Source organism: Trachinotus anak, unplaced genomic scaffold, assembly GCF_046630095.1.
Source record: "Trachinotus anak isolate AG129_WGS33_773 ecotype Australia unplaced genomic scaffold, CSIRO_AGI_Tana_v1 ptg000005l, whole genome shotgun sequence".
Classification (NCBI taxonomy): Eukaryota; Metazoa; Chordata; class Actinopteri; order Carangiformes; family Carangidae; genus Trachinotus; species Trachinotus anak.
The window spans coordinates 23,301,756-23,326,432 of NW_027273856.1; the positions used below are offsets into that span (position 1 = coordinate 23,301,756).

General features: G+C 39.2%; 3 protein-coding genes across 5 annotated transcripts in view; all 3 read right to left on the minus strand.

The window, feature by feature from the left end:
- The window catches only part of rps12 (ribosomal protein S12), a 177,963-nt gene that overhangs the window by 7,795 nt on the left and 145,491 nt on the right, over window positions 1-24,677 (minus strand). The window lies entirely within an intron of this gene.
- Window positions 344-11,892, minus strand: LOC139622027 (scavenger receptor cysteine-rich type 1 protein M130-like). Of its 2 annotated transcripts, none has more exons than XM_071479077.1 (17): window positions 11,587-11,892; window positions 10,572-10,649; window positions 10,190-10,216; window positions 9,732-10,043; window positions 8,231-8,524; window positions 7,796-8,110; window positions 6,968-7,258; window positions 5,658-5,972; window positions 5,118-5,414; window positions 4,358-4,666; window positions 3,676-3,990; window positions 2,810-3,118; window positions 2,403-2,696; window positions 1,943-2,278; window positions 1,739-1,846; window positions 1,212-1,296; window positions 344-1,107 (listed from the first exon to the last, which is right to left on the minus strand). In XM_071479077.1, exons 2-17 carry the CDS (start codon window positions 10,621-10,623, stop codon window positions 954-956), a joined length of 3,813 nt encoding a protein of 1,270 aa, XP_071335178.1. In that variant the 5' UTR covers window positions 10,624-10,649; window positions 11,587-11,892; the 3' UTR covers window positions 344-953. The 2 variants fall into 2 exon arrangements, with proteins under 2 accessions (XP_071335178.1, XP_071335177.1); XM_071479076.1 differs by lacking the exon at window positions 11,587-11,892 and adding an exon at window positions 10,803-10,937.
- Window positions 14,040-23,721, minus strand: sh3bgrl2 (SH3 domain binding glutamate-rich protein like 2). Its single transcript, XM_071479079.1, has 4 exons — window positions 23,445-23,721; window positions 19,165-19,350; window positions 16,923-17,003; window positions 14,040-16,238 (listed from the first exon to the last, which is right to left on the minus strand). The coding sequence occupies exons 1-4, from the start codon at window positions 23,487-23,489 to the stop codon at window positions 16,224-16,226; spliced, it is 327 nt and encodes a 108-aa protein (XP_071335180.1). The 5' UTR covers window positions 23,490-23,721; the 3' UTR covers window positions 14,040-16,223.

Genomic DNA, 24,677 nt, shown 5'->3' on the forward strand with positions numbered 1-24,677 from the left:
TGTTGCGCTGTCATGGCTTACTGACATACTTGACCCATCATTAATGTTATTTGTAATCTGGCTATGACAGGTCAAAATGTCTACTAGGCCCATTAGCCTATTCTAATTGTTATGTTACGTTGCAGATTAGGGTTTTTAAAATCATTTGTGAGCATATTAATTATAATACTTTATTTAGCCATAAAATTCTATATCAATCAATCAATCAATCGTTAGTGTTCTATATAAATAAAATGCTGTATTAATTGCAGCATTCGGTGGACTGTCTCGTCTCGTGTGGGGTTGTTTAAGCATATTTGCTTCCTAATCAAGACGATCAAAAATTTTGGCAAATGAAAAAGTGTTGTGTTGTAAGAAAAACAAATTTATTGATCAGCACTCACATACACCAAAAACAAAGCAAATCATCATGCAGTACAAAGACAATGTGAAACGCAAAGCGTGAACCTTAGCTTTGTGATTGGCAGAATCTCACAGAAAAATAAAAATCACTAAAGGAATAAGTGTAACCTTAACAAGATGGCATCATATATGCTATTTGAAATTATATTTTCAATTCCTGCAAAATAAATTCTCTACATCTTTTTCAGTAAAGAACTCAGCATTTTTTGAGGAAATATGAAGCTGGTAGATTTCTGAATTATTTGTTTACTTAAAAAGAGGTAAAAAAAAACAAAAAACAATTAACACAGGTCCCTAATGGTCAACCTTAAAGAGCAATTTAACACCAGAAGATGTTTTTGCTGACTTCCACTTTTAACTTTGCTGCTGCGGTGTAAGTCTACCCCAGGATGTATCAGTACACCACCGCATCACAGCTGGGGGTGGTTAGAGTTGCAACAGAAATGAAACTTTTAACCACAGAGAGAGGAGAAACTGCTTTTTGACCTGATGTTGCGTTACTCTTTAAATTTAGTGAAACCACATGACACAGATTATTCCTCATTTTGTTATCATGAGACAACGAGTGGTTCAAGCTCATAACACACTCTCCCAGCCAGGTCCTCAGGGACTCTCTCAACAGAGTGATCAAAATCAACATCCGCACTCTTGTCCTCCTGGGCGAAACTGTGTCCAACAGGTTCACTCACCCGGGTATTGCGGTCCCTGATGGACATAAGGAAGGAAACAATTGGAAACACATAATATATATTATTGTTTTGTTATATCTAAAATAAAATATATATGTTTAAGCGCTCCTTTTTTCCTACCTTCCATCGAGTGCGCCATTGCTTCTGTCTTCCCTGTCTTGTTTTATTGCGCCTCCAAACCTGTTACTAAACTGAACCATGGTACCTGAAACGTGAACATGACATCACCATGACATCATTCTTTTAACAGTTTTAAGATTAGTCAAATACAGAATTAATCAATTTTGGCCACTAGAGGGCAGCATAGGCAGCTGTGAACACAATACTGACGTATCAGCCACTTCCAAAATTGTTACGCGTTAGCACCACCAATAACTAGGTTAATCTGCTAGTCATTAACTTAATGGACAGGTAATGTTCAGTGTGTTTATATGAGCTTCTTATGACCTGTAAAACCTATAACTATAACTATAACTTATCTGGGGGGTTGTCACTACAATCTGCACCTTTCACTTTATAGCTTTTGTTTTACATTGTTAATATCAAAAATATGAATTGGTATTGATCTAGACACATTGTGTGACATTAAAATGGGGCATGATTGTGTAAATTGTTTAAAATAAAAAGTGTGTCTGTCTGCCACTTACCAGCACCACGCCATCTCCTTCTCCAGACCAGGTAACCTACGACAAGCACGAGCAGCAACACCACTAAACCAACCACAGTTCCTGTGACAGCCGAAGATGACGAGGTTGCTGTGGTGGTGAAAGATCATTTAGTAGAGTTAGCGAAGGAGAAAACTAGCTATAACCACTGTGGAAACAAATCAATTCTTCTTCTTTGGGTCTTACCAACTACAGTAACTTGGAGTGACTTTGACGGAAGGGAACTGAAGTACAACGTGGAGATGTTCACAGCAAAGACGCAGGTATAGTCTCCTTGGTGTTTAGAATCTACTGCAGGGAATTCAAAGTACGCCAGGTAGAATATAGAGTGGCCAAATGCTGGCTTCATTTCAGTGGTGTTCATGTTAGTTTCTCTCAGGTAGAAGACACCTCCAGGATATCTGGAATGAGTGGAGCAAGTGATGGAAAAAGCGCTGCCTTTGTTGACCGATATTTTGTCAGGGCTGTAGACCACCATTGAATGAGGAGATGTTAGCGAGATGCTGGGCTTCTCCAGTTGCACTGAATAGGAGAGACACATTTTCACAAACTTGTGTGAACATCGTAAAAACCCATTTGAAATCTTGCACAGTCAAATTTTCAACAATGATGTTCAACTGGGCAGAAAAAGAACAGAATTATCAACCTGTAACTGAGAGGTCTGCAGGGTTTCCCTGAGGATAATAGATGACTTGATTGGGCAGTTTCTTGTGATATTCACAGAAATACGACCCCCTCTGGCTGAAGTCCACTGCAGGGAAGGCAAAGGTTGCAGCTTCGTGTTCAGAGAATTTTTCCATTTTAAACGATCCTTGGGTCTTCTTTAGAACGAACGTTCCACCTGAGTGCTCTGTTACTATAGTGCAGGTGATTTCAACTCTTTCACCCCAGTTTACCTCTGGGGAAGGACTCAAAGTGATTTCAGGTTTCTGTAGAGCACCTGGAATGGATAATGAATTGTAATTAATTTGTTGTGTCATAACAGCCAACACAGTTTCATTACCTTCAATTGGGAGGTAATGACTTCATTCATAGATTCCTAAAAAGCCTTACCTAAACAGATGACACCAGCATCTTCACCGTGCCCACAGTTATTTTCTCCAAACCCAGGATGTGAACAGTGTGTGAGAGCAGACTCTTGGCCTGAACACTCCACATTATCCAGCCATATTGGACCACTGCCTCGACCAAAGTGGGCACTTGTAGGTGCAGAAACTGCATGACCACAGCCAAGCTGTCTACACACAACATCTGCATTGCTCATTTCCCATTCATCATCACATACAGTCCCCCACTGGCCTTTATAGTAAAGCTCCACTCTACCGGAGCATTTATCTGTGCCACTGACCAAACGAAGCTGTGCTGCAAACGAAAACACACATGAAGTGAGTACAAATACAAAGGGCAGCCCTTGATAAACCCATTTATATACAGTTCTGAAAGCTTTTCCTGAATTAAACCTATTTATTTATATCAGAAGCTATGCTCAAAAGCAAACAAAGAAAATGGGTTACAAACAGAAAAACAGCGATGTAATATATTTTGTCCTGCGAATGAATTAAACATTAAAGTAATCGAAAATAAGCTATTAATCTTTATGTCTCATTATGCTTTATGTCAATGCCTAACCCTAACCCTAACCCTAACCCTAACCCAGTTTTTATGTGAAACTAAGCTAACCACCTGATGGCTCCAGCTACACATTTACCTTACAATTGTGAGAGTGGAATCAATCTCCTTATCTAACTCAATGAAACAATACAAATTTCCTAAAATTTTGCATTAGTCTGAATAAAACAAATAAAATAATTCCCACTTTTCACTCTGCTATGTTTTGACAGACACAAACCGCTGCTGACATTGTATTATTTGTCACACTGCATGTGAGAATTTTGAACACATAATTTAAAGGGCTTTACCTGCACAGAGAACACCTGCGTCATGGTCGTGCCCACACCTTGCGCCTCTGAAACCTCCGGCCGAGCATTGCCTCAGAGAGGTCACGTTGTCAAAACATGAATGGCTGGCCTCCACCACTGAGCCACTACCCTGTCCAAAACGGGCGTTGCCAGGAGCGTTCACAGCACGTCCACACTCCAGCAGCTCGCACACCGTCTCAGCTTTACTCAGGGTCCAGTCTGCGTCACACACTGTTTGCCACACGTCGCCATGACGGACCTCTACTCTGCCAGAGCACTCGTCCTTATCATTAACCAGCCGGACCTCCAAACTTCCTGTGAAGTCAAGCAAACTACAGTGGTTATAAAGTAGTCAAAGATATGAGAGATAAATAAAAATGATATAATATATAATATAAAACACCAGGTATTGGGTTGTAATTTTCAGCTGATAATGTAGAACTGTCTGCTTTTTGCGTTTGACTCATTTATTAAAGCATAACTTTAGCAGTGTTGATAACCAGCATGAGACAGTTTTCTTTCTCTGCTTTCAAGTGATTTATTGAGGGATTATGGATTTAGTTCTGAAGTCAGAGGAGACACTGAATGTCACAGTGAGAGCACTGAAAAAACTGTGTTGAGCTTGAAAGGTGATAATTGATCCTCAAACAGGGGTCACTTTTTCGTCAAAGCTTTCTCTCACCTGTGCAGACAACACCAGCAACTGAAGTGATGTTGCAAGTTTTGTCTCTAAATGGTCTTTGTGGGCACTGAGCCAGTGTGGACTCCAATCCGTTGCATTCAATTTGATCAATCCAGGTCTGTCCTGTGCCGTGCCCATAATCAGCCATGGTGGTAATCTTGTGAGCCCTCCCGCAGTTCATCTGTCTGCACACCACTGTAGCATCATTCATATCCCAGGATTCACCACACACATTCCCCCAGCGGCCTTTGTCGTAGTACTCCACTCTTCCAACACAACGATTGGACCCATCGGCCAATCTCACATTGCCTGCAAGTGATAGCTGTTATATTCATGTACATGCAGTCCAACTGCACAATTCTAAAAGTCAAGTTGTAATTAAAATCAATTTTTGCTAAAAAAAATAAAAGTAAAATAAAAATCTAAGAATATAGTTATCCATGGTGGTCAAAATTGCCTTTGCCTAAAATAAGAAACTAAAGTTTTGTTCATTTTTCTATGATGACAGCACGCTCTACATTAGTGTTCTTCACTGGGTGTGAATTTATTGCTACCAACTGTCGGTGTCAGCGCTGTAATTTGATTGGTGCAATATATTTGAGGGCTGGCACTAAAATATATATTAATATTGCTTAATTTCCAAATGAAACATGGACAGTGAACCAAAATATGAACAACAGCTGCAGTACCATTATATTTCATACTTTCTTTCTACAATAAGTGAGGAGAATTAAAATTTCAGTTTAAGTTCAAGTCTTACCTGAACATTGAACAGCTGCATCTTCAACACGATTGTGCCCGACCACATATTCTCTCAGTGAGCACTGAGTAAGAGAGCTCTCTCTACCATTGCAAGTGACCTGATACCCCCTCAGATCATCCCCTTTACCAAATGACCCTGTGACCTTGACAGGATCTCCACAATTCATCTCTCTGCACACCACTGAAGCTTCATTCATTCCCCAGTTAAGATTAAACGCTGGCAACCAGTGGCCGCCATGGTAGACCTCCACCCTGCCTGAGCACTGGTCACTCCCATTGATCACTCTAATGGTAGCTATAAAGCAAAGTAGAGAGAATCAGAAATTAGTTAGTCAGTGTTTGGAAACATTTGAAAAAATAACAGATATACTGTAGTGGAAATAACAGTGACAGAGCAGTTTAATTCTCTATGAATCTGCAGGAATTAAGGGTGACAGATAAATGTGAGCATAAATGCTACTGTTTGAAATAAAGTAGAAAAAAAAAGTTCTAACAGAGAGAAGTGAACAAGACAGCACAGTAATAACTGAGATGATACCTGAACACACCACACCAGCATCTTCACCATGGCCACAGTTATTCTCTCCAAAGGAGGGATGTTGGCAGTGCACAAGGGACGACTCATTCCCAACACAATTGACATCATCCAGCCAGATGTCTCCACTGCCTTGACCAAAGTAGGCACTCGATTTGGCTGTCTGAGCTGATCCACAGTCCATGGCTCTGCACACCACCTGAGCATCCCTAAAGTCCCACTCATCATCGCACACTGTTCCCCACTGGCCGTTATGAAGAATCTCGACTCTGCCAGAGCATCGGTCAGTGCCATTGATAAGCCTGAGTGGTGGATTACCTGAGGACAGGACCACTCATGTTAAAATTCTTTACAACCTAAACTCAAATAATGAAATATTATCTTTTATGTTGAATATAAAATGTAGTCAATTTAGTAGTTAATTAGTTAGGTGGGTAGAAAGTTAAACACTTCATTGTCCATAGAGTGTAAACAAACATAAGGAACATCAAGTAAAAAGACAGCTGCAGTTAAAAAAATATATAAAATATGAACAGATATTTACTAGATGCTGTTAGCCACATAGCATCGCTACCATTAACTCTGACATCCCAACCCTGTTGTTTTTGCCTTAACTGCAAGATTGCACTGAATAATAAAAAGGTCCAAATAAAGTAAAACCGGTGTTGCATATTTTCATTAACACTTTGCTGTATTATGCATTTGTAGCATTATATAGAAATTCTGAAACTATTTTTTTTCCTTACTTTTTTTTCACACTTATGACATAAAAAGGATGACAGCAAAAGTGTGGTGATTTTCTAAAATATTTCTTAAATCCTATAAAAGGCCCACAACCAACAGTGAACCAATCCCACTCACGAGTATGAACTGTGCTTTCAAACCCTGCTCTAGTTTACTGTCATGTGCCATAGACCTTGGTTGTTGTCTAAAAATCTTTCAAAAAAACAGTGAGCCACAAAGTTGTAATGATTCCAGTGATCATTCATTACCATAAACATGGGCACTGAAGTTTTTTTTGACGTGCATTGTCTTGTTCCTGAAAACAAATGCACTATTTTACCCTGTTTGATTACAACTACAGCGCCCACCTGTTTTTTACAAAGGAAAGACTATATTTGTGACCTGCTTTTAAAGATGTAAGTCCTTAGTCATAACCAATAGGCTTGGATCAGCACATTATTGATTTTGGTACACTATTGGGATTAATAAAAATGTAGCATATCGCCAATTTTTTTGTTTTTAATGACCGTATGGCTTCTGCTATTCTAGTTGAATAGTGCCACAGTATATCCCTATCTTTTGTGTCTTACCTGTGCATGAAATAGAAACACCAGCACAGTTCCCTGCGTAGTCTTGAAGTGCGCACTGGCTGATAGAGCTCACGTTGCCAGAGCAACTACCTGTAAACCCCCTCAGTCCACTGTCGCCAAAGTTGAAGGTTTCTTGGTATTTTTTCGGAGTTCCACAACTGAGTTCCTTACACACCACTGCAGCCTCTTTGAGGCCCCAGTTATTATTACAAATTTTGCCCCACCGGTCATTGTGGAAGACCTCCACTCTGCCAGAACACTGGTCAGTCCCATTGCTCAGTCTGAGTGTTGCTGGAAAGTAAACAGTTAAAAACAGGCATTATATTCAAGAAAAATGATAATATTTCAGCAATCACATATTTTCCCTTGCTTCTTAGGAAGGTAGGGTTTGGGGTAGAGAGAACAGATTGTACTGATAAATTTGTGACATTGGAGCAATGACAAACAAAGGGACAGCAAAGGATGATTGTGAAAAGCTGCAGGGGGATGGTAGAGGTTTAGAAATGATACTCTTGCTATACCAAAATAAAAATGTTGTTTTTATATATATATACATCAATAGTAGCCTCGCATGTCCAGAAATGGCTATCCATCACAGTTGCACACAAATGAAAATATAGGAATATGTCTTGGTTTCCCATCTCAGTATTAATTAGAGGTACATGTGATATTTCCCGCTTATCAAAGTCATCATTCTTCATGTCTGTTGAGACATTGCTCTGGCACTAAAAATGGGGTGTAACCTGAATTTTGACCAATCTAATTTCATTCAAGTGCTTCACCATATATGATATTTATGAGCAACAAACAAAGTAGAGCTTGTGTTACCTGAGCATTCAACACCAGCATCTTCATTGTGGTCACAGTCATGTTCTCCAAAACCTCTGTGAGGGCAATCAGCGAGTGACTTCTCAAGACCAGTACACTCAACATCGTCCATCCAGACCTGCTCCTGGCCTCTGCCGTAGAAGGCCTTGTATTTGACTGCGAGGGCATTCCCACAGTTCATCTCTCGACATACAACATTTGCTTCCTGAATCCCCCATCTGTCGTCACAAACTGTTCCCCACTGCCCATCGTGGTAGACCTCCACTCGACCAGAACACCGATTAGTCCCATTCATCAGACGAACTGGTTTACTGTCTGTTAGGGTGAAAAAAAAAAAGTGAAGGGCTTGTTTACTGAGAGCAAGCAGAGGGTCTAACCATGTAAATTTCACCACGAAATTACTGATGTTGTAGAGTGAACACATGGATCACTTACTTGCACAGAAAACAGTAGCATCAACACAGGTTTCCTTTAATTCTTGAATTGCGCAGTTTGAAATAGAGCTCTCATTTCCAAAACAGGTGGTTTTGACTCCAACAAGGTTATGTGCCTCTCCATAATATGGTGGTACAGTCTGAATGATAGCAGTGCCACAGCTAATTTCTCGGCACACTATGTCGGCTTCCTCCTTGCCCCAGTCACTGTTGCATGCCCGTTTCCAGTGGCCCTCATGAAAGGCTTCCACTCTGCCATTACACCGATTGCTTCCGTTGACCACCCTGACATTCTCTGGAAATAATGTAATCAGAAATGTAAATAAAATCAATATGCACAAAAAAGTGATGAATAATAATGTGAAAATATTGTCCAAAGCCACTTTATCGTAAAATCTAGTGACAGCAACAGCAAACAGACAATCATATACATAAGATGGAATGATAAAGCCATGGAAATCAATGAGTCTTGAGTTGGAATATTTCACTTAGAGTAAATATCATGTATTAACAAGAAAATGTGGAGCAAGCTAAAACAGTAAACTGAAAAAGTGTAGAATTTAGACTTCTTCAGTCCCTATTCTCTGGGTCTGGCGGGAAGAAAGGAGTGGGAAAAGGAGCTTATCAAGCCCACTGACAGCTCACCTCCTGTTCACCACCACCACTCACCCCACTCACCCCACCCACCCCACCCACCAATCCTTAGTTACATACATATACTTCTTTTTTCTTTGTCTTCCTCCTTTCCTTCCTTTTCCTTTCCCTTTCCCTTCCTCTTTCTTTCTTTATTTCCTTCCTTCCTTTTATCTTTACTCCTACCCTATATCCCATCCTATAACATTAAAAACATTGTTAATAACAGTTTATGAATACTACTACTAAAAAAGAACTGTAGAATAACAACCTTGAAGCTACTTTAAATTGGTTAAAAATGGTCAGAAGAGGGTGGAGCTAATTAAATACGTGACCAAATGGTCATGTGGGAGCTGCTATTTTTTTTGTTTATCCGCCATCTCTACCTTATGCCCTTTGAACTTTACATTTGCAGCAGATGGTCATGGGCTGACCTTGATCTTGTGCTTCTGCTGCAACATCATTGCCACCACAGGAAGCAATCATCTTAAAGTAGACAACAAATTGAGAACTGATAATGCAATCTCTATGTTTCTCAATGCAAGATACAATAATATAATTAGTTACTAAGATAAATGCTGTTTCAGCTGCTTTCATTACAATTGTATTTCCTGATTTTCCAAGTTCCACATTTCATAGAAATTCATAATAAAAAATAGGGGAAGGGTTTCTGTGATGCCTCTTTTCTTAAGCTATCTCTCTGTGTGCAATTAACATTAAAGCAAAAATTCAACATTTTGAGAGGATGCATATCACTTCTCACTTTGAAGCAAATAGGTGTATTTCCCAAAATGTCCAAACATTCTTTCAGTAAAGGTACAAAGTGACAAGCAAACATTACTGAGATAAGTGCATGGACTCAATCTTACCTGAACAGATAACCCCAGCATCTTCACCATGGCCACAGTTATTTTCCCCGAAGGGTCTGTGCGGGCAGTTGAGGATGGAAGTCTCAAGACCAGTACACTGCACATCATCCAGCCAAATCTCGTCCTTTCCCTGTCCAAAGAAGCCACCTTTTTTGGCCTCAAGAACTGTCCCACATTTTAACTCTTGACACACCACGTCAGCACTGGCAATGCTCCAGTGATCATCGCACACTGTTCCCCAGCTGTCTCTGTGGTAGACCTCCACTCTACCAGAGCAACGTGAAGGCCCAACCAGCCTTATTTTTTCACATTCTGGAAATTGAAAAACGAAAGCATAAAAACAGTTGGCTGCCTAATCATGAACTCCATCCATAAAATGTCCATTTTTATTTTATCAGGGTGTTGCAATAGAAATATCTGAATTATATGTATATGCATGAAACATAAAACTTACTAACCTGTAAGCAGCGGTAGACTCAGCAGACCTACAGCAGAAATATACAGTAAAATGTTCTAATTAAACCTGACAGCCCTGACAGTCATGATACACATATTACATAAGAAAAATTATCCAGTAACTACATAAGAGTCAGTGCTGTAATCTGTCAAATTTATCAGGATAGGTCTTTTGAGATCTACCATTTCATTTTCAAGATGGTTCCAAAACATCTAAATCCCATCCACTTTCTCACATTGATCAAAAATATATATAAAAAATTCCTATCAATAATAAAATATTAGATGTGGAAACTTCTATTTATCTCTCTTGTGATTTTGAAGGTATGCAACCAAACAACTTTGACAACACTGAAGAAGTCAATTAACAAAACAGAAACTCACCTATTGACATATAAAGAACAAAATGTAGTCTTTCAGCAGAAATGAAGATCATAGTGTGTCTTCAGAGAGGGTCAAATGCTGTCATGGCACAGTAAAAATGAAAAAAAGAAGACAAACCTGCTTTAATTACTCATCTGCCTTTATCAGAGAAAAAAAGAGAAAAAACAACAACAACAAAAAAAACCCAAAAAAGACTGTTTTTTGAAACCATCAAATTTCAAGAAACCTTACCTTTTAAATCCAACTAGTCTGGGCAGCTATTAAAAGGAACTCACAATTTAAAATAAATCATATTTGAAACATCCAAAAGATAGAAACCCCATGTACAGTTCCAGTAATTGATGTGACTGACTGGACTTGGACTGCAAACTGGATGCATGTTGACATTTTGATCAATCATTAAAGACAGAGGATCAAAGGAGATTTCATTTTGTTTCACAAAATGTCTACATTTCTATTTGAAAAAAAGGTTATATTCATCAGGAAAACAGACCCTCATTTAACATGATATATAATATGGAGAGTGATTTAAGGATCAGCTGCAGAAAAATGAAAGGTAAATTTAGATCAAAAGGAGAGTTGTTATGAGCAAATGTCAAGAGGTAACTTGACCACTGACTCTTCATGCTAACCCCCACCACATGTCCCCACCCTTAGTACATTGCACAGTGAAAATATTGAATCCTTTCCACACTCAGTTCCATTATAAATATGAGCTTTTCTTCGCAATACACTGAAATTGATTTGACGGTTGCACTCACTTGTTTAATGACAAATTCTTAAAACAAATCTGAATTTAAATTCTTTGTATATAATGCATATAAATTTGATATGCTCATCCTTTGGTATTTTCTATTCACAATGTGATCCTGTGGCCTCAGAATAATAATTAAAATAATCCAATCTTTATTGTCAGTTTTGTAAATTCATACCCATTATGAATAAGATCCTATCTTAAAGGTTACCAAACTTCAAGCTTTAAAGGGGTTGTTTACCCAAAAAATAATTTTCTTACCTTACAAAATGAGCTGATGCAGTTTTTTTGCTCACCAGAGTAATTATAGTCTGAGACGGCAGATGTCAATCCACTCAGGTCTGTTCTGTGACAAATACTTGATTTGACAGAACTAACTCTTGTCCCATACCTTATTGTCGTAATGGGAATGGGAATGATAGGTTACACACCTCCCCCTCAGAAACTCTGAGCAACAGAATGTTTTTCCGGTCTATTCATCCAGTTCCTGTTAGGGATCTCAAAATATTGCCCACCCTACACAGTCTTCCCGTTAGATGTATCACGGGAGCAACTAGAAACTGACTCAGATCATTTTTGTCTGCTCATCAATAAGCACCGCACTGGTCAAAGACATGAGTGCAATCAAATAAACAGCAAACATGAGAAGTAGATTAATCTGATTCCATCTGTTGGTCATCAGCAGGACTGTTTTCTGTTTTATTCATTCACTTCACTGAATATAGTTGTTATTGTTTATGAATATGTTTTATTCTTTGTTCATTCTAATTTGCTGGGCATGTTCTTTTGATTTTTTTCTCATGAGGACATGCAGTACTGTCATGTTTCATGGATGTTCTAGCCTGCATGATGTTGCAACTGACTTGTCTATTCAGCATTTTGACTTGCCTGATTTGGACATCTGTTTGCACTCATAATGAATTTCCTAAATTTACCTCCGGTGGCAGTTGCAAGTCTCCACTTCACCAAATCACGCGCAAGCCAATTTCACAAAATCGAAACACCCTTGATTTCCCCTTAATGCTTTTCCCATCATATTAAGGAAATTCGGGAGGAATATTTATTTTTCCTTGACACTCACTGATTAACACTTAAATACGCACATTTAACTAGCATACAAGTGGTAAATATTCCATGGTTTTCTCACACTTGAACTGCACAATTAAGCCCTATCTTTGAATTCTGATCAAGTTCTGAAGGAGCCAAGAAAAAAATCTCATCGAACAGAACAATGTCGTTAGTCGTTGTGGGCTAAATAAAGCTTTTTTTTTTTTTACTAGTAACTTTGTCTTGTCAACAAAGGTGTTACTAATAACATGAATGATGGCTCTGTTCAATTCAAGCACCCCTGCAAGCCATGATAGTGTAATAGCATGATAAACACTTGAAGTTACATTCGTGGTGCTACTTGGAACTTTTTAAATTCAGTTTTTCATTATTTCTTTGCTGTGTGTTTATTTTCCATCAGCTGGAACCACAGATTAACTGCAGTGCTTTAAAACACCTGTCCTACAGACTGTAGAACAGCAGCATCTATCAGTATTAGCCTGATGACAGGAACCAGAGAAAACTAAGGTCTGGAGAGGACAGCAGGTTAAGCTCGTATTGATGTCTGGGTAAATCATTACAGACACATACAGATATGCATCATTGAGGGGAAAAGAACTCATCTGGGGCAAGAGGGCACTATGAGCGGCCCAACAAACAGGAGGATCATGTCACAAACAGCATAACAGTCTCACAAGTTGAAAGGCAAGTGTAAACAGGAATAGATCAAACTTTCCCCTCACTAGTAGAAGCAAGAACTTTGATTGCATTGCGATCATCACCACAGCTCGACCAGGAACAGCATGTTCCTGTTAAAAGTAAAATGGCGTGAGAATGACAAACATCAATGTTCTTGCAATCCGCAGAATTTACCATGAAAGTGATTTCTTCTGCTTAGATAGAGAAGTTGCACAAGTGGGTTAAAAAAACCAACATTGTTGCTCTATTTAGGACAGTCACCAGCAGAAATGGTGGAATACTAAATATATACTTTGAACATCTCAAATCATATATTCAAACAAAAAAATTGAATTTACTGCTTCAACAAAGGGATTAGATAAATTCTTCTGTAGCCACAATTTCTGTCTCTTCTGCCTCTTCGTCAGTTTTGTTTGTTCACATGTGCAACATCCATTCCCACTCCAGATCTGCCATTCCCTGCAGTTTCCACTCCAAACTATCAACTTCATGGTCAAGGTTGGTTCCTGTCTATGATGCCTCATACTGTATATGTGCTTTTCTTCTGATAATCCATTGTGATTTGTTTTACCTGTCTGCTTTAGTGAAATGATTTTGTTTGGCTTACTTGACTGCCTTCATGTTGCCTACTGCAAGTCTGAGTCCAACCTCTTTATCCACATTTTCCAACCATTGCACTGCAATCTAAGAGGTGGTGAGTTCATTCAGACTCTGTATGTATGCTAGGCCTTCATGACACCACACAATCAACACAGCTTTTGAAAATGTGTTTCCCAAATTTTGCCTTCAGTTCAGCTCAGTCTGGGTTTTCTGCATGGCAGAGAACAATGTGCCTTACCCACTCCAGATTGATCGTCTCATAAAAAGATGTCATCTTTTACATTTTCAGCTGTTTATACTGACTGATCTCTGATATGCAAACATCACTTGAACAATAATATGCTCATAAAAAAAAACACAGAGGCAAATAAACATAAAATATTGTAATTTATTTTGTTGTGCAAAATAACCCATACATAAATGTGTCACTGAGTACAATTCTCTTGTGCCTGTTACAAACAGAAGAAATGACCAAATCAACCATAATGTAGTCACAGGCGGAGAGATGTTAAACAAAGTACATTTAGTCAGCTTGTGGTCCAACAGAGTTGTTAGTAACCATTCACAAAAATTCACAAGACAGACACTAGCTTCCGTGATTTTACAATAAAAGATACGAGTTAGGAAAAATGGAATGTTGTCGGCGTCAATGGTGATAATATGTAATATCCGGTGTTTGATTTGAAATAAGTAAAACTGATGTATCCTTTCACCAGATGGCACTACATTCAGGGAAAATGGCTAGTGAGGGTGTCTGTGTTTGTGTGTGCCATTCATGTGTAAACATAAAGGGATCTGTTAACCACCCAACCAAGACGATTTAATAGGACTTAGTGTCAGCATGAAGGAGAGACAGAATACAGATTTGAGGCCCGGACTAAGAGTTGCCTGATGAGTCAGTCTATGTTCATTTCATAATGTGTAAAACAAAACACACAAGTGGCAGTTTGCTCACATGTCAGCAAATGTTTACTCAGACATTTGGAAATGTTGCGTGTAAAATGGAGGCACAACAGGGAAAGCTGAGGTTGGGAACTTTGCTACTTGATTATCTCAAAGCAGTTGTTTCTTAGATGCATATTTCTTACATCCTCTTGGAGTGATCTGCACAGTGTACTCCTGTCATCTACATGACCCTGATTGTAACTATGCTCAGTTATATACTGTAGCTGTCTTGATTAGAAGATAAAACTAGTGACAATCTATATTTTTTCATGTTGTCAACAAACCCCACAGAGAGACCAAACAAGTGCCGCCTGAGTTGCCAAAGCGTGAAACATCCTATTCCTCTGTGCCATAGAGCTCCATCCTTGTCCAGAAACTTTGAAAACACATCAGTGAGCTATACTGTTACACCAGGTGACATGTTTTTTCATTATAAATAAACCTGGGCACTGTTAGTTTATTTTGGGTCGATCCCACATACACCATTCTGTTGCCATAAATACTCAGTACTAAAGCTCGAGAGCTAAATGTGTTTGAGCAATGTTTGTTAAAAACTACAGTGACCAGTTGTTCAATGACTGGGTCTTTTTTTAAAATGAAATTCTATGTTAGAAACCTGTTTCTCAAGATTTGTATCTTCATTTTGAACAACTGGGCTTTGGACAGAGTGCCAGAGACATGATAGGAAAGTCAGAACATATTGAGAGATAATACATAGTTCGTTTGGTCTTTTTACATGTTTTGGAGACAATAAGAAAAACATAGATATTAATGCCAATCATGTACTTTGATCAAGCTGGCAGTGGAATGATACAAGAGTAAGGTATGTTTTATTTGATGATAGTGACTACAAGCTAAAAATAAATGCTGGTAATGATATTATGTGTGATTATTAATATGATTCAGGACTCTTTGCAATTTCATCTGCTTTGTGTTAAGCTGCAGTATCACTGTCACCTCTGGGAAAGCATCCTCACATGTGTACACACACACACACACACACACACACACACACACACACACATACACACACACAGGTTGCTTCAGGTTGCATCAAGTGCTACCCTCCCTTTCACTTAACACAGCCTTCATTACCAGCTGCTGATTGAGGCAGATACACACACACACTAAGGCATGCACACACAATACAGCCACCTGGCTTGTGCTGCACCTGATAATTTCTTCCCTGTCCACTGCATTGTTCACTGACCCACAGCAACCGCTCTACTGACGCAAAAACCTGCTACATTGTCTTCTAGTTTGCACAGAATTTATGCTACTGCATTTTGGAAACAGTGTTTGCTGTCACAGTGTGTTAAACATGAAAAGAAAATACAAATGCATCCATAATAAAGTTAACCCCCTTCTTCTCTGATTAAGTTTCAGTGGCCTCTTTAGAGTCAGACACTTCAGTGTTGGTGGAATGTTGTTTAAAGTCAGGAGAGGTCACTCAGGGTCAGAAATCTGTGTGGGCTGAGAGGTTTGGCAAAGTCCTGGCATCGTAGCAGGAGGATCATGGTTAAGAACCAGATGCAACACAAGAAGTGATGCAATTTGTGTTCTCATATTTTAAGGTTCCCTGGACCTCAAAACACCAGCAGTTTGATCTATGCCTCTGAATCCTGGAGAGGTTGGGGGAAAACAACAATTAGTCCAATTACCTGTTCATTTACTTTATCTGCAATTCATGAAATTGAACTTTGTGACCTCTAAGTTATTCTTAGATTTTATGCACTGAACATTAAAGCAAGATATCCCCGCTTAACATCAAACTCAGGAACATTTCCAGACTGAATGTATCTGCAGTATCCTGCTAGTGTATAGGTAATCAAATCACTTCTAACTGAATTATCTAATGAACCTCTAGAAGAGACACAGAAAAAGGATGTGACTAGAGGAGAATCAAATAAGTGCTCCCTAGTGATGAATGGAAATGAGTCCCTTTGGTGTTTGACCATTGCATCATCAAATGGCCCCTGTAACTCCAAAAACACCACTGTAGTTTAAGCTCTGAAAACAAGAGATGCATATTGGATACATTTTCCAGGTCATCTGATTACTACAGTTAACTCTGGTGGGAGGAGACAAGGCTGCTGAATCTAGAAGTTCTGACTTCTCCTTTTACCACCAAAAAAAAGCTGATAATCATAAAATACCAGTAGGCAATAAGTCGTATGTTTCAGAGGCAGCTCGCAGAACCTAGAGCTGAGAAATGGTGCAGTGTTTAGTCTTTGAGCAAGGTGGGTGGCTGCATGACTTATAACACAGAGACAGCAGCGCACTTCTGTGTATGTATGTTCACTCACTTTCACTGACGGTTGGGAACTGAGCCCAAGGAATGCAAACACAGTGTTGTCCTCCTTTGACTGGAAGAAGTCTTCATAGTCCTGAGGGGGAAAGGACAAAAAAATGAGGATGTTGAGTGTTACATAATCTCTAGGCTGTAAATTTGAAAGATGGTTGTAAATATCGCTGCCAAATAGCCCTTTCACTGCTGCTTTTAACATAATTCAGTGACCGTGACATTGCAGAGTAATGTTGGATTACCTTGGCCAGTGAGAGTGACGACAGGCAAAGCAGATAATCTGCCCCATCCATGAAACTGGATTACAACAGGATTACAGAGTAGTGTGCAATCAGTGGAGGACATAAACTGGCAAGCTTTGCATTTGGACAGAACCCGTGGAGAGAAACTTGAGAAAACTGTTTGTGAAGTAGCTCCTCTTGAATCCCAACAAAGTGAAATTATTCTGAGGACGGGTAGAAAATGTTGTCCTCTTCCAAATCAACACAGAGGGGTCTTACTTCTCCACAGGCTGAGTGTCCTCATTTGAAAACCCAACACAAATTCTATCTATTAGTAGAAAGACCTTTTAGGCATTACCACTTTACCTTAACACCTTTTAGACCTTTGTGTCATTAAGGCTGCAACAATCAACGGTTTCTTATGTACACTTCCTTCTGGTATTAATCAACCCTGGACCTCCTTTTATTCTAACTTATATACTTCTTAAGCCTCAGAAGACTGCTGCCCTTTGAACTATTTGAACTTATCTTCTCTTTCAGTTTTGCAGTCTTCCCAACAAGATGCCCCTGTTACCTTAAAAGAACTTAAACATGCTCTTGATTCAATGCCAAAATCTTAATCCCCTAGTCTGGATGGAATTCCTTCTGAATGGCTCTCTGAGTTATCTCACTTGGTAGGTCCTTCCTTACTTGACTCTACTAACTTCTCGCTCAAGGTTGGTTCTTTCCATCGAGTGTGCTCGTTACTGGTCATAATGAATTTTGAACTGTGACGTTGTTGTTGTAGTTGTGAAGTACTCTCACAGTTAGATTGGTTGGATTTTCTTGCTTGCTTTCGATTACAGGAAGTTGAGTTAATTATGGGCAGCTTTGTGACACTTGGACCAACCTTTATAAAAATGGTTTGCATGCTTTATTCCTCTTTATATCAAAACTGTTCACCCTGGTTTACCCAAATCTGTTTTAACAAGCATGACTAGCCAGGGCTTCTGGATTTTCCTGGGTGTCTTACTCTCTTTTGGAAGTAGCCCAGTCAGGAACCATTAGCCCAGTCAGTAAAGGAAATGCCATATCTCCCATCATAATCAAAGGGACAGCTCATCATATTTCCCTTTGTGCAGATATTTTATTGTACCTCTTGGATGCAACTGATGTGCTTCCTGTTCTGAATCTCACTCTGGCTGAGCTCCAGAGATCCTGTGTGGAGATAGCATAAACTTCCAGAAGGACAACAATTATTGCACAACTATAGCAATCTGGGATTTATGGCACTCCTCACTAAAAGACACATGAAAGCTGGTTGGGGTTCACATAAAAGCACCTAAAGGACTCTCAGACTGTGAGAAACAAGATTGCCTGGTATGATAAAACCAAGATTGAACTCTTTGGCCTCAATTCTAAGCATCATGTCTGGGGGAAACCAGGCACTGCCCAATACTATCCCAACAATGAAGCATATTGGTGGCAGCATCATGTTATGGGGGTGTTTTTCAGTCACAGTTGACGGATTGGAGCAAAGTACAGAGATGTCCTGAATGAAAACCTGATCCAGAGTGCACAGGACCTCAGACTGGGCCGATGTTCATCTTCCAACTAGGCAATGATGGGAAGCACACAGAGACCTGAAAATCGCTGTCCACTGACAGTACCCATCCAACCTGTCAGAATTTAAGGGACTTTTCAGAGAAGATGGCAAAGTAAAGTCTGAAGACTTATGTGAATGTGATATTTTAGTTTTTCTTTTTAATAAATTTGTCAATATGGTGTATTGAGTGTAGATTGATCAGAGAAAAAAATAATTTAAATAATTTTGCCACAAGTCAGCAACATAATAAGATGTGAAAAAAGTGAAAGGGTCTGAATACTTTCTGAATGCACTGTATACATCGCAGTTTGGTGTGGAAGAATCACAACTCCAAACAGTTCCTTTAAAGATCAGTTGTGCAAAAAACAACAACACTGTCTCCAAGTGTGCAGAACTACCTGCTCATTCTAAACACTATAAGCTGATGTCCATCATACCCCACAGTAGCGATCGTCATTGAAGATCTGAGGAGGCAGTGGGTTCCCTTTCTCTGGCAGCTTGTCCCGGGGTATGTTGCGGTACATCCATAGCCTCTGCTCCTCCAGCATGGTGATGTCTATTACCTGGAAGCTGAGTCGATTGGCCTCCAGGAAACCCACTACAGCCTGCTGATGTTTTTTCACCTGTGGTCCAAAAGGAATAAAAGAAGGACAAGGTGGAAGAGGGTTGGTTTGGAAGGTGGTAAAGAAGGGTAGAAAATGAGGGAAGGGGGAAATAAAGATGTACATTTAAAATAATTCATAGAAAGGCAAACAACAGGGTTACAGCTAAAGTGAGCAAGCGTACATTTACATAAAGTGCAGGTAGACACTATGTGTGTGTGGCATGCCCTCTGTCTCTGAATACTGCTCCTGGCCCAGAGGTTGGGAGTTCAATGCACTCCTGTAATGACAACTAGTAAGCTGACACCCATCGAAACAGAGCAGAGCTTCTCACTCAGTCAAACACTCACTCACTCACACTCTCTCACACACACACACACACACACACACAGGCGTACTGCATGTATTGACGACACAGCAGCTCAGTTGGTAATAGGGACATTAAGGAGGATTATATTGACTAGTGAAGGAGATTAGATTTGAAATCAGGAAGCTGACATCCTTTTCCTTCAGTATGTCTTCCACCTACATCAATACAGTTTACCAGACTTCAGAGGACATAGGCTGTAGTGATTATTATTTTTCAATGCATCTATAAAATACTATGTTTATCATTCATATTCTTAAATGTACATTGCATTGCAAGTGCATTTACAGTAAAAAGGAACCCCATCCTAAAGTTACATAGTCAATTTTCCCAGCTGTGGTCTATGGGATGGATGCAACAGCTCCCTGTGGTATCGTCCTATGTCCTCTGGGATAACATGACTCTGTTTGTGTGAGTGAAACTGCATGTTAGTGTTTATAAATTCTGTGAAAAAAATGAAAAAAAGAAAAAAAAAAAAAATCACAGGATAATTTTAGAAGGCAGAAAACTCCCACGGTACGTCGTAAACACACAATAGACACAGAGACACAGTTTAAATGTCTTGGACTTATTACTGTGGAGTGCCTATATCCTTCTCCTCTCAGTGCACAAGTATCTTGGGGAAAGAATATTTTATTTTAGCAAACTTCAACAGTTTTGTTTTGTGTTCTGTTTCATTCACATCTAGCTTGTGTTATTTATAAAATCCAATTGTTGTCATGGTTTCTACATGCAACTCTTTGTATATTTATTCGTCCTTTTTCATTCCTATTTTAGCATCCATTATGAAAACTATTGCTGTCCTGTCGTGACTCAGATTCAATAATATGCTGGAACAGACATTAGCATCACAAAAACCTGATTAGACATTGTGAACAAATATAAACAAGGGCATTTATTTTGTGGCTGAATATTATCATCGAATGATGTCTTCCCTCTTTCCTTAGTTGTGTATATACATGTGCATGTGTGCCCATTATTTTAGGGCTGCTGCCCGCCACAATGGAGCTATTGTTCTACCTTACAGACAGTGAGGGATTGTTCTGGACAGTCAGTTATAGACACACACACCCAGATAAAACAGCTTTATCTTGAAGCCCACAAGAAAGTAAATCAATTACAAGAATACTGACTGTCTTTAAAGAGAAAAATGCCTGTTTGTTCTAGTCATACAGAAGCGCTGTTAGTTTATAGTCTGAGATAATACTGCATGTCCCACTGCTGGTGAACAACATAGTATTAATGAATGGGTCTTCTTCTGAGCTGAAAGCCAAGCAGCATGGCTATAAATTATGAAAGAGGTGGCCCCCGGTGAGTGAGTGTGTGTGTGTGTGTGTGTGTGTGTGTGTGTGTGTGTGTGTGTGTGTGTGTGTCAGGGGATGGATGGGTCCAGATTTGTGTAGGAGTGCGTGTGCATGTAGGATTAAAGACATGCACACAGTCAAATTGCAGTATATGAGTATCCATGCATTGTTTGAGAGCACTTTCTGAAATGCAGGGATTAGTTCAGAGTTAAGAGACAACTAATCCTTTAGCCACGGGCAGAAAGAGACGGGGAGAAATGGAGGACTTGTGACAGAAAAAAAATTAAAACAAAAATGAATAAATTACACCCGCCATGGACAACAGAGAACAATGGTTTGGAAATTTTACTAGTTATTAGATCAGTTAATGTGAGGATATATGGTTATGACCATTTTTAACTCAAAACCAACATTCGTAATAATCATTAGGAAAATATGATGAAATTATTATATCATAATTATTATAAAATGACAAATTTGATGGGACTGAACTTGACACACATCTAGTGAGGAGTGGGGGATAACCTAATTTGCACTTCATTCATTCTGTGCTGATGATTTCCGCCCCACTAATCTGCTGTGAACTGCTCATTTTATGGGGACAGTGAACTGAAGTCTCTTGATCATCATTTTTCCCTCAAGTCCTGCATTTGTTGCGCCTGTAAGCTTTACCCACTCCAGCTCCTGGCTTCACCTTCTCTAACACTGTCTTCCTCCATCTCCATCTCACACATTTCTTTTCTGTACACACACACACATCCACTTCACTTTAAATCAGCTGAGGGATCCAGCCTCACCTCTCCTCTTTATTCAATCACTTGTAACTCAATTCAAAAGCATTCAGAGTGAATTACATTCACATGAGCTCAACACTCACATAACTGACCCAAATGGTGGACCTATTCAAGCGTTTGCGAATGTGCTTTGTGTGTGAGAGGGAAAGAGTGTCTGTGTTTTCAATGTATGTGTCAACGGTGTTAAAAATAACTCCTGTGTAAATGCTAAAAGATTGCGCTGCCCTCTTCTACTAAGAAGGAGCATGATAAAATAAATATATTACTCATTTGTACCATTACCTAAGTCTTAAAGCATCCGAGCAAGAGTGTTGTTTGATGATTTTCTGCTCAAACTCAGTATCAGCTGGACCCTCCCTATGGCATGGGCCTGTTGTTTGCCAAGAGGCTTTATAAGACTGGAGCTGCAACTAAGTAATATTTTCATTGTTGATTAATATCTTTTTTTTTTTTTTTGATAAATCCATTACTTGGTAAGTTTCTGAAGTGTCAGGAAATAGTAACAAGTAGAAATCACGATGTCCCAGACTCCAAAATGACATTGTGAAATGTCTTTTTTTGTTGACCCAACAGTCCAAATCCAAAACATATTTAATTTATAATGAAAAATAAAAATAAAAAACACTGAAAAGCACAAAATCCTCTTCTGTATGAGAAGCTAAAACTAGAGAATGTTAAGTTTAATTGATTATTAGTTTAGTTGGTAATCAAAACAGGCAACTTTCTGCTGATGGGCTACTTAATCATTTCAGCAACACAAAAGACAAAAAGTCGGCTATATGTCCCAGGTATACTGACATAAATCAGTCTTATGTGTTGAGAATAGCCTGGCAGCAGGATACCGCTGTGCAGCTGTGGGAACACCTCCCTAGAATTACTCAGGGGTTGACCAAGTTGAAAGGAACATCTCTCAAAGGTTCAGTGAGGTGGTTCTAGAGGAGGGAAATCCACAGTCATTCAATACATGTAAGAATAAAGCTACTTTAAAAAAAAAGGGAAGTGCCCTTGTTCCCAAGGTTTACACTTTTACCTGCTCCTGATAATGGTTTCAATGAAAAACTTAACGCTTATGACTAGAACCATGTCTCTGAAGCTCAAGACCATAACACCACAACTATCCCTCAGTTTTTTTTTGTTTTGTTTTTTTAAATACTCTTATTGTAATATCTGTTGAGCATCAGTCCTCTCCTCAATCACGCAACACAAATCTGCTCTAGATAAGATTTACAAGCCTTACAATGTTCATTTTGTTTTACCTGTTTCAAACCTTGATTCTAACGTCATTTATGAGGCCATAGTTCATATATACACTCACATACATTCTTAGGAAATGTAAATGGACTACTCATGATTTGTATACACACCAAACACACGTTTGTTTTACATGAATTTGCCATCTTTCCAGCTTCTCCACCTTTAAAGTCCAGGTGGGGTTGCAACCAAGACTATACCACCAGTTGGAATATTTAACGCAATCCTGTTTGTGAAATGCAAATTCAACAGGCTGAACGTTGCCCAGACCACAGAACTGCAGAAAACCTCCTATCACAATGTACATACGGTCTTCGGCTGAGTTTCCATACGCCTGCATTCAGTATACACACCTGTCAGCACGCCCGCTTACACTGAGGGACTGCCACAAACACTCACCGCGACAGAGCCAGTTGAGGAGGCGATGTAAACCCTGATGACCATTTTAATCCCGAATAAATGCCAGACAGTCGACAACAAACTGTTTGGTGGCAGCGAGCGAGTCCCGTTTTGTTCGCCAGGTCACGACTGAAGACTTTGCACAAGTACAGACTGAGCTTCAGATGAGAACAGATACGCGTCTCCAGTATTTAACCTAAGCCATGATGATTTGGAGCAGAGTGCGCCTCTGCCGACGGTGGCGCTCAGCCGCTCTCCTCACCGCACAGATGCTGCACATCACAGTAAACGCTGGACTTCCGGTCAGAACCTTTCATAATAAAAAAAACAATACAGTCAAACAACATAGTGTTTTGCTCTGGAGGGCATTTTATTGTTGATCCGCGGAAGCTAATTCGGAACCGAGTTTCATCTCTCTGTCTATCTCTATTATATTGTCGCTTGTTTTGCTCTTGGAAAAGAAAAATTACAGTGCATGCATTGTGAAATTATGGATGTATGTAGCCTAAAGTTTTCATTAATGCAGGAAACCTCCCCAGCTCGAGGGAAATATAGTTCTTCTCTAGGTTCTGGCAGATTTGAGAAAGGTTATTTTCCAGATTGTTTTTAACTAGAAGCAATGGCTATCTCAGATTTCAATCCAAATTGGTGAATGTGAGCATTTGTTTGTAGTACTGATCCAGATCCACTTAAATGTTAGGAATTAGGGCGTTTTTGAAGATTTTCACCTTTTTTTTTTTTTAATTTTTGCTTTAATTTTTTATTTAATTTAATTACATTAACGTGAATCTGGCTATGTATCAGATTAGTGTTGATCTCTATGTGTATTTTCATATAGATCTGGATCCAGATGGAGATTAAAATGCAGATTAAAAATGTCTGTCATTATACAAAATAGGGTCAAAAAAACACAAAATAAGGTCATCATAATCATGGTTATGGCCTTGTTTCTATTCTCTCATGTGCTTTTGTCTTGCAACAAATACTACTGACAATAAGAGAAATTGCAGACTTTGTATATGTGCATAGATCGTTTGTGTTCTAGGCGACAGCACATTTCAATATGTGTTGCACAGCATGAGTAAGAAACCATAGCAGCAGCAGTAAATGTTGCAAATTTTGTGACAATGGTATGCTACTTATCAGATAGCATGTTTTTCATAACATAAACCGCAAACACCTGCAAATTTTTGGTTGGCCAACTGATATGGTATGGTATTCCATTCATTTTCG